At 46.7% G+C, this 10634-nt stretch overlaps 1 protein-coding gene across 1 annotated transcript; it reads right to left on the reverse strand.

Annotated features, from left to right (window-relative positions):
- Window positions 1–635: 635 nt before the first annotated feature.
- On the reverse strand, window positions 636–5724 carry SPATA19 (spermatogenesis associated 19). The gene is given in 8 exon segments (XM_050921763.1): window positions 636–720; window positions 2358–2435; window positions 2982–3073; window positions 4316–4420; window positions 5371–5427; window positions 5530–5646; window positions 5649–5708; window positions 5710–5724. Coding segments are annotated over 8 exon segments (600 nt in total). The 3' UTR covers window positions 636–644.
- Window positions 5725–10634: the final 4910 nt, after the last annotated feature.

Below are 10634 nucleotides of genomic sequence, written 5' to 3' on the forward strand. Positions count from 1 at the left end.
CAGCTTTTGGCTGGGACAGCTTCCCTGGCCACTGTCAGGTTTTGACGGCTAGCAGCTGACTCTCAGCTCAGCCTCTCAGCCCCTGGGTGGCTTACAATGACAGCTGACACTGTCCCTAACTGGCCAGCCAGGATGGCATGGGACCCGTGGCCTGAGGTTCCCCATAGGAGAGAGAAGGCCAGCGAGGGTCCAAATTTCAGATGCCCCTGGATGCCTAGACCAGGTGCACCATGAGGTCACAACTTGTCTTGCCCCAGGTCTGCAGCACCGGCAATAGAGGCCAGGAGGGAATCTTGGCATAATTCACTCTAGGGGAAATCGCTTTTATTTGTTATCCTGATGCTCGCTTATTTGGACCTACATGTCTCAGTACAAAATGTTAGCCCTTCATCGCAGGCCTAAATTTACTCTCAGCCCAGGAACTAGCTGGGGGAGGCCAGCTGGTGAAGAAGCAGTGATAGGAAGAAACTCAGGGCTGGATTAAAATGGAAAACAAGCTCCTTTCTAACCTCAGGAAGAGAGGACTCTCTAGGGTCAGGTCTATGGTGGTGGCAGGTTTGAGGAAGCTAGGAGCACAGAATTAAGGAATGCATTGAGACTCATCTCCAATGTTCTACCCGACCTACACACCTTACCTGCTATATTTAGCTCGAAAGCGTGGCTCGGATCTCAGTGTTTGACCTGTTGTTCTGCATTGCTTGAAGCATGACCTGGGACACGCTGAAGAAACAAGAATTTAGAGAGGTATTGGACCAAGCAATGCACTGGGGAGGACTTCAATCCATCCATCTCGAGGCTTTGCACAGGTGACCATCACTGCAGGATCTGAGCGCTGGCCAGAACTCAAAATGTGCTGCCACTTAACTGCAGAATTGGGTTTCCTGCACCTGGATGTCATTTAGGGGGATCTATGTTTCAATCTCCAACTGGTAAAAACATGGAGAAAGCAGATGTTGCAGTTGAGTCTGCAGAGGTAGAAGTTAGAATTTCATGTGCACTGCCAGACTGGATCAGACCCATGATCCATCTAATCTAGAATCCTGTCTCTAAAAGTAGCCAGCACCAGATGCCTCAGAGGAAGGTGAAAGAGCCCTACAACAGGTTGATGTGGGATAATCTGCCCCCACAAAGGCCTCGCCACAGCCCCAAATCACTGGAGTCTGGTTTAAACCCTAAAGCAGGGAGTGGTTATCCCTTCCAAAATTCTTTTCTTTTTGCATTAACTATAATATCACTGAATATTTTTCTTATCCAGATAAATGTTTGGCCTTATTTAATTCTTTCATCTCAATGACATCCTGGGGCAGTCTAATCACATGTAGAGAGAAAAAGTATCTGTGTTGAATTTTCCAAATTGCAATTAATTGAAAGTCCCCTTGTTCTTCTGTCATGCAAAAGGAGACAAGGGGTTAATTTCCAGCTAGAACAGCTCTAGTAGCATGGTGACCATTGGCTTGATCTCTCTAGCCAGTGAGGACTCTGGAAAGCCAAGGAACTTGTGCTCTCTTCTTCTGGAAGAACACCTGGATTAGAGGACTTTTGTTGGATTTCCAAGTGGTGACAAATCTGGACAGCAGCAAACGTGTCTGAATTCTCTCCCTATTATGGAGGCCTGGCGAAGTTTTCACTGGGGTCCTACTTGGAATATCTGGCTGCACATCCATATTTTTAAGGATCAGTACAACTTGAACCCAGGCCTGCAGGGCTACTAGGCAACCAACATCCCCACAGTACCATGCAGCAGCAACTGTAACCTGGCCACTCCCCGCAACCACAATCTGCAGAGGTTCAACACTACAGGAAGTTCCACCTCAAGTGATCTAAAAGAGTGGTCTTAGCAGTCCCTGATGGGCTTATATAGGGACAAAACCAACGAGGTGTACCAGAATGTGTCCAGGCAACGCAGCTAGCTTCCACGACCGGCCTGCTTCTCTGTTTCTGAGCTCCGGGGACTGATCTCGGCTCCGATTCCCCAACGACCCCTGGGACCCTGACTCCATAATCTGGTATTGACCCTCAGCTCAGATCCTTGTCTTGACTCGAACCTCAGCTTGACTCTTGACCCCGATACTGGCTCTGACCCATTTCAGTTCTGGAATTCCAAGTGCCTACCCCTAGCCCTGCCTACCTTTACCCAGGATCCTGACATTACCACCCTAGGGCTCCAGCACACTGGCCCCACTCCAGCAAGGGCCTAGTCCCACTGAACACAAGCCAGAGTGCTCAGCACCGAGACCATGAGCTCTTTGAGGCAGGGACCGTGTCTTCCTGTGGATGGGGGCAGCACCTGGTGCCTTTGGGCATGACCTGAGTATGGGCTGGCAGGTGTTTAAAGGACCCTGCCAAGAGGATCTCACCTGTTTCGCACTTGCTCCAATCTCTCCCGCATGGCTTCGTTCCTCATGTCACTTGATACTCGATAGACCCGGGTCTGACTGCAAGAACCACACAAGTCCATTGAGGTGGTTTTACGATGCTGGCCTGGTCACCAATAAAAAACATCCAGCATGCCACCCAAGCCCAGTTCTGCACAGGTCCCCGATCTTTGTGTTATCCCAGTATACCCAATGGTAGGTCTGTATCCTCCAAGATAAGAGTGCTGCTCATTAGTTCTAGCAGAACCCAAGAGATCAAAATTGCTGACATGTAAGCATGATGCTGTAAAAGGTTGTGATTCGTTTTTTTTAATTTTTATATATATAAACTCCACAGCTCCATGACCAAACACTGCCCACTTTCAGCCAGATCCTCAGCTAGCATAAATCAGCACAGCTCCATTGAGTTCACCGCAGTGATGTACACCAGCTGAAGTTCTGGTTTTTTGGTCCAGTCCTGAGCATCCTGGCTCCCACTGACACTCAATACCTTCTCCTTTTCTCCACTCTCAATTCAGTGAGGCTTCCCCTTTCATACTCCAGCTCAGTACCTCGCAGAATCAGACCCTTTGCCTCTTCCTAGAGGATAGCTACAAGGGACTCTACCTCCATCTTATGAACTGGATCTTTGTCCTCTCCTCCAGAAGACCGCGGCTAGATGACAACACTGGCAGTTTCGTGCTAGGGACTTGAACAGACTAGGAAAAACAGGGGAGAGCAGATATTATCCACAGCAGCAAACCTTGGCATGAAGGGAATTAGGATTAAATGCAGCTCAGAGTCTTAACCAAGAAAAAAAAAGCCCTTTACTATCTACTTTATATCAGCATTAACGAGACCACAATGGCTAATGCCAAATGCAGCTGAGAAGTGCCTATTACCCCGGAATGCAATGCAGTGACATTTCAGTCATGTGGAAAGGTTGCTTTTCAAGTTCACGTGGAACATAGTGGGAGAGCAGGATTTGCCCTACTGGATCAAACCACTGCTGAAGCAAGTCTGTATCCTGGCATCATTATGCATCATAGGGAACCACTGGTGTGCATGGTAGGGGGGAAAAGCCCGTGGACGTCAAATGGGAGTCTTTCAGTTGATTTCAATGCACATTGGACCAGCCACTAAATCTTGCTTCTGGCAAAGGTCAATTAGGGGAAGCTGAGGAAAATGATAATGCAATTACCTATCTGTATATAATGCTATCTACACAGGAGGATAAGCATTCCTTATCAGGTCACCTTGCACTTTTGTAGCTGATATTTGATTAGCCCCTTAAACTGCAGAGAAAGAAGGAAACCATGAGCCAAACCAAAATGAAGATGGGAATTACTGCCTGGGTAGTTTATCCTCTGTGGAGAAGGACTCCATTCTAACCAGCAAGGGCCAGATTTTCAAAAGAGCTCAGCATGTATGTGACATGCCAGGAGGAGCCGGCTGCTGAGCACTTTGAAAATGTGACCCTTGTTTGGAGGATGCCAAAAGGGGTGGGGAAAATCTCTTGAAAACCTGGCCCTGACTGTGTGTGATGAACTGTTCAGAACCTGGCGCAGCTGCCCAAGAAGTTTGGTGTACGTACACAAGGAATGCTTTAAACCGAGTTCCAGGGGATGACAGACAGTCCAGCCATCTATTGCTACCATGGTTTCACTGGCAAAGCCAAGTTTGGTATCAACAGCCGAAGGAAAACCCGGTATTGTTTCCTATTCTGTTGAGGTTCTCAGACCTCACCCACTGTTAAGGTGTTGGAGCACCTAACGCCTCCCTGGTGTAATCCCACTGGACACGCTGGCCCACGCTACCCATAGCACCACCTGGGGGAAGCGTCTTAACACTAGGCATATGCCACTCAGACTGTTTCTTCCACCTTCTCCTGTACCGTGTCACAGGACGCATCCATCTCTCATTCCACACACTGCCCCCTGGACACTGTCCCAAGGCGATACCTGTGACTTTATCATCCCTGAACCTTGGCCAGCAGAAGGGGTTGCTTTGGTTTCTGCCTTGTTTTCCACTTTCTGCTTGAAGATCTTGGAAGCTTCTTCTTCAATCTGAAAGGGAAGCAAAATAACAATATCTTTCCTCGCCTGCAATTCCTGAGGGAGAGCAGTGACTAGATGAACTGTGCAGGTATCAGACCTCAATGGCTCTTTGCACTTGGGGTTTTACTTTATACTTCTTGATAACTGAGGGCTAATAACAAAGCAACTATCCATGTAGGGAAAACACTCGGGCCCCTTGCTTCCTGGCAGGTACCATCTCATCTTCACAACACAGAAGGGTGGAAAAGTGGAACCTGCCAAACCAGTCCTCTTAGAAGGCTAGAAAGTTGTCTCCTAGCTGGGCGTGTATCAAATATGAAGATCCACCGTAGTGTCTGTTTAGGCAAAGTAATGATTTCAGAGCCTTTGGCTTCAAAGTACCCTCCAAGCAGGGATGAGCCGAAGGCCCAAAAATACCATTTCACAGCTGAGGATCAAAAATGCAAGCCTTTCCACTGTGTTGGGGGACAGTCTCCTCACCAAGGTTTTCTTTTTCATAACAAGGGTGGTTACAACCCCGATGTTGAGTCAGATGGGCATGAAAACCACATTTCTCCCCTCCGTCCTGGTTATCATTCAAGTACTCACTCAAGTACTTAGTCTGTACTCATCCAGACAACTGGGCATTCAACTTGGTTCCCTCCTAGTTAGCATCCAGGTAACCAAGCATTAAAATTCAGGGTCCCCCCACTAAGTAGCAATGTATTGATGCATCAGATCCAGAATCTGATCCTGCCCCCCAGCCCACCTCTAGGCTTAGCAAGGTACGTAAGTATTAAAATCCTCCCTGATTCAGTGTCCAGGCACTGAATTGATTTAATCAGGGCTTAGTGCCCCCTTTTGCCATCTGGGTGCTAACACAGTACCCCATTCCCTGGTTACCGTCCTTGCTGGCATCTTATTGGCTAGGATCTCACTCTAACTCAGGCATGCTGCTACTCTCTGGCTCTCATCCTCACCTTCCTCAGCCAGTGCTCTAGCACGGACAGCATCTCTGTCTCCACGACTTTAATGTCCTGCAAGGAATCAGACAGGGTGAGGCTGGCATGAACGCTGTGCATCCCCCCAGGATGGGGAGCTCACAGGTAAGGCAGAGAATAACCCCATCACCCCCTTACCGGAGCCCTGCTGGGTGGGAACCGACGGCCAATGGATTTACACATCAAGATGTACACGCCCCACGTGGAAATAATCATCCTAGGGGGATCCTCTCCCCTGGGAGGCGAGTCCTCCCTCACAGCCTCAGTTCCCCTCTTCCACAGGAACTGGCCTCTGCAGTAAGACTCCTGTCTGAGGGGACAGCATTGTTGCATCACCAGGCTCCATGGCACAGCAACTGCTGATGTTGTAACAATGGTAGGTGGCAGCAGCAGCTGAGTGCCTCCCTGTGCTGTTCCCCCTACTCACAAAAGACGCAAGGCGGAGGCTCCTGTGTTTTCCCCTTCTGAAGCCTCTAGCCCTTCCTTGGAAGTTACTGGGCTCCTCCCCTCTGTGGTATGTAGGTTCTCCTCACCAGGGGTGCTGGAGCACTGTGCCGGTTTTCAAAAGCACCTAAGGGAGTCGTTAGGTGACCTAATGCCACTGACATGTTAGGAACCTAACTCCTTTCAGCCCCCAGGCTCTACCCTCCCAGCCCCCGTCAAGGAGGGAAGTGCTCTCCCCATTTTACAGATGGGGAAACTGAGGCATTATGTGATTGCCCGGGGTCACACATGGTGTTCACTGTGGAGCTGGGAACTGAACTCAGGTCTTACAAATCCCAGGCAAGAGCCCTGGGGCCATCCAATGCTTTCGAGGCAAGTGTGTTTACTGGAAGATATTTTACTCCTAGTGGAGGGTAACAAGGACCCCCTAGGTGCTACAGGAAGGTGTGGTGATCTCCTTTCCAGTGGCTCATCATCAAGTCAACACCCCAGTCTGTTGCTCAGAGGCACTGTGCTAGTAGAGGTGCCATTTTTTCCACAAGATACATAAAATGGAGGCACTGATCAGTAAAGATCCCATAGTACTGTTCACAAAAGATGAGGTATTAACCCCATTCCCCTGAGGACATTCCAGTTTCTAGCTAGCTAGGTATCGTTGAGCATTGCCGTCTACCCCCGTAAATCCTTGCAGCAGCTTTTATGGGATTTTTTACATTCTGTGTCACATCGCTGTGAAAACAGCTGTCGTATCCCACACTAGAGATGTCTGCATTTCAGCAATGGGCAAAGTGGTTCCAGTACAGATTTTGGAAAGAACTTAGGGAACTTCCAGGTTGAAAGCTGCTAAATTGCTGTTTGATACAGGGCCTTGCTCCCTAAACACCACACAAGCCCTTTTCTGACATGCCTAGATGGAGAAGTATTTGTACAGGAAAAATTGCTCAACTCTGCTCAAAATGTTGGGGTTTTCAAAACGTTGCTCATATTTGAAGCAAGAACAAAAAACAAAACCCTCTACTTTTAGCAGCATGGTTGGAAGTTAGGTGTCAAGCTGCCATTAAATCATTAGAGCTAACGATTGTGTGGTTGATGGCAAAAAAAGACATGGGGACACAGGAACTGTGCCAGGGCATGACCTGAGGAGATGCCCACCAGTCTATCAAAAGGGGGATTCCAAGAAAAGGAAGGTTGGAGCCAATGGTTTAGTTCAGTTACGGGTGTCCATTCCCATAGACTTCCCAGGGCTCCTCTGAAAGGTCAGACTTCTGCCATGACTGATCTGGCAGCACTCGGTAACAGCCAGCAGTGTCCCAGCTATGTGAACACCGGGGATACCAAGAACCTTTTCTCTTTAAGGCTGCAGAGAGGTAGCTGGAGCGGACAGCGCTTTCTAGGTGGGCCCAGAACTTCAGTTCAGTTTCTTCTCTTGAGCCCTGTCATCATTTACACTTTTGCCGCACGAGGGTAACGTGACTGTAAGATGCTGCCAAATCACAATTCGCCAGTCGCTCACCCCAATGGTAGCAACAACACATGGACCAGGGAAGTTTCACTCAACATTACCTACAGGACAGTGATGGAATCTTCCCAAAGTCTCATCAGCTGGAACATTGACTGAAGAGATGTCACTAGAGAGCTGAAGGGATTTCACAAGAGCACATGACCCCAGAGCTGGGAGTTATAACCAAAACACGAAGAAACTAAAAATGAAAAAAGGCCTCAAGCTACCATTTTTTAAGCAAATATTTATTTATATCAAAATACAAAACATTTCTGAAGCAAAGTAATGTTACATGAGGAGCAATTAAATGTTAAACTTGATCAATTCCAAAACCCATCATTCTCCTACAGAATGGCTAGTTTTACTTAACATTCCAACACTGCCATAATTTCTTAACTGGGTATATTTAAAAAAAAACACAACCAATCTATGGACATGCAATGTTACTGGTGATGAGTCGTTTAGTACTCAGCAGGCCTTAAAATACCAGCAAGTGAAGGTCTGGGGACAAGCCAGTCACATTAAGGCAGGGCTTCAAATTAATTCTCCTCCAATGTTTATTAGACTATGTTTTTAAATTGGCAGTAGTCCAGGTGCCTAAGGGGCCCAACATCCTTGGCAGACAGAGTGGGTTTATTGCTTAGAGCCACAAAACTAGAAGCAGCAAGGAGTTGCCTCCAGTGAATGCCAAGCAGGTTAGCTCTTCATTTGGGACAGGGAAAGAAAGAGTGTTGGGGCGAGGGGGAGGTGCTAGATACTGACAGAGAACCAGGGAAGGTCTGTGTCTGCTTTGGCCAAATGAGGTATAGTGCCAGAATGGCCGAGTTGGAAGATTTCTCAGCATTCCCACTAGTGCCAAATTCCCTTCGCCGTAACGCCTGGGCATCTCCACTGACGTCAAAAGCATGGTGCATCGGTGAGAGAGAAATGAATTGGGCCCCAAAGACTCAAAGGGAAACACTCAGCTTCCTGGGGGCTCTCTGCATAGTCAGCTTCCCGGGAGGCAGTCAGGGAGGGGAGAGGAGTTGTCCTTATCCCCCAGGAGGTTACATTTATCTGCCAAGAAGAGATTAGCACCCAGTTGGGGAGAGCATCTCTGTTTCCTCCCCTCATTACAAAGTCAGGAACTGAACAAAATTTAACCAATGTCCTCCCCCAGCAGAAATGAGGGCTCCTGCCCTGGGCTCCCAAGTGACAAAAGCACCATCACTAGCTAAACTTCCAGGACCACGTCCCAGTCCTTACTGCCCCCTGCTGGTATTTCACAGACCTTCACAAAAACAGAGGCTGAGAGCAACAATACAGCTAGAGAGAGATTACATAGAGCGCAGAATAAAGTTTTGTATAAGGCTTTGGTACAGCACCATCATGTCTTGGATTTATTTCTAAATCATTTACAGGAAAAAAAAGCTTACTGAAAAAATAGTGTTCTGTTTCTCTTCTCTTTTTTTTTTTTAATTTTATTCTCTTGAATAACATACCTGAAGTTAAAAATTAACCCTCTAGTTGCCATTTGGGCTCAGGTTGAATATTTTTGCTGTGTGCATCTGTGCAATTTCAAAAACACAATGAACAGTCAAACTATTGTTAAATGATTACACAGCCACCCCAACTTGCAGTAGCCGTCAGCACTGTCATTATACAGACAGAGCAACTAAGAGTTTGACGTGCACATGTCAGTAACCAATATCACAGTTCAGATCACTAACTGTTATTAAGAAAAGAAAGAAAACCACAACAATGAACATTAAGGAACCAGTGGGACTAATGTTTCTTTTATTACTATTATTAAAAAAGTCAGTTCCACTGGCTACCATTTAAACAGCACCAAAGAGCACCCTAATGTGTGTTATACATTGTAATACTCGACATTCAAGAAATGGAAACGAGGTTGAATGGTCTCTTCAAGGGTTAAAGTCATTTTTAATGACAGGCAAGTGTTTTGTTTTTTTTAAAAAAAAGGAAACAGAAAAGATCCTACACAACAGAAGATCACTTGGCGTTCTAAAGAAAATCCCACCGGTTTAACAGGGAATTAAACCAATAGGGGTCTATGGAAATTTAACAGGGTTCCACAGACTCTAAAAAACTTATCCATTGAATAGAAAATGATAAGCTTAATATCAAAGGAGTTTCAAACTATCCTACAGAATTCTATAGGGATATAATTTTCTATTAAACTCCATAGGATGACTCAAGAGACCAATAGAAAGGTGATCATTTGTTATTAAAATTCTGTACGGCTTTCCCGCAAGAGAAATCCAAAACAGAAAGTCCACAGTCGTACAGAAAGTCTTAAGCTGTCATCTTTTTTTAAATTTTGAGACTAAGAGCGCTGGGCACTCCATCCCTGCCCCAGAGCAGGATAGTTCTAGAAAGAAGACGATGTAGTTATTGACCATGGGGGAGAAGGGAGGATGTGTATGTGAAGCCTATAGAGGGAACAAACTGAAGGAGAAAAAGGCTTTCCCAAGGTTATTAGCCTGTCCAGATCCATTCTGCAGTCAGCAGCCCTCATGCTTTGCACTGGCCTTTGTGAAAAACACTGGGCAGTAGCAGGAGTGGGACGTGAAAAGTAAGGTTGGCCCTTTAAGTGCATCTGGGCGGGAGGATGGATGGAGCACTCCAAACGAGAAGCCAGATGGTAGATGGAAGGCAAAGGAGTGCTCAGAAAAAGCTGGTAACTCACCTTCCCTTACTTCTGATCCTATAAGGGGCTTACATGTAGGCATGCTGTGGGTGCCAGAAGCACGGGCCTTACTGAAATGCCTTTTTGACTGTGTTCGCTCCCCCTCCCTCTTATGTGTCCTTTTAAGGTTTTAAAAAAAAAATCCTCAAGTTCCCCAAACATCCATTTAAAGCAAATCCCCCAAACGCTTCATCCTGCAAGAACCACGACAAAAGCATGTGCAACATTCAAAGCGGGTACGACACGTGGACGGATGGACACTGGGGCTGGTGTGTAAAAAAGTAAGCAGACAAATGCTCGTCTCCGAGATTACTCTCTAAACCTCAGAGCATCAGGTCGGAAACGAGGCGTTGTTGGTTTGCATTTGGCATCAAGAGAGTCAATAATATTACTGTAGAAAGTGTGCTTTGTAAACGTCTTTTTTCCATTTTTCTTCTCTTTTTTTCTGTAAGTGATTTCTGGAGTAGAGGGGAATGGGGGAAACAAGAAAGCTGCTAATACCCCTGCCCCCAACAAAAACCACCACAATTTGAGTGTCCCAAGCTCAAAGTGCGTGCTAATACAAGAGAACAAGGTGACTGTGGAAGTCCTTGTCCTTCTTACTGTTGA

Source organism: Gopherus flavomarginatus, chromosome 13 (genome assembly GCF_025201925.1).
Source record: "Gopherus flavomarginatus isolate rGopFla2 chromosome 13, rGopFla2.mat.asm, whole genome shotgun sequence".
Taxonomy (NCBI): domain Eukaryota; kingdom Metazoa; phylum Chordata; order Testudines; family Testudinidae; genus Gopherus; species Gopherus flavomarginatus.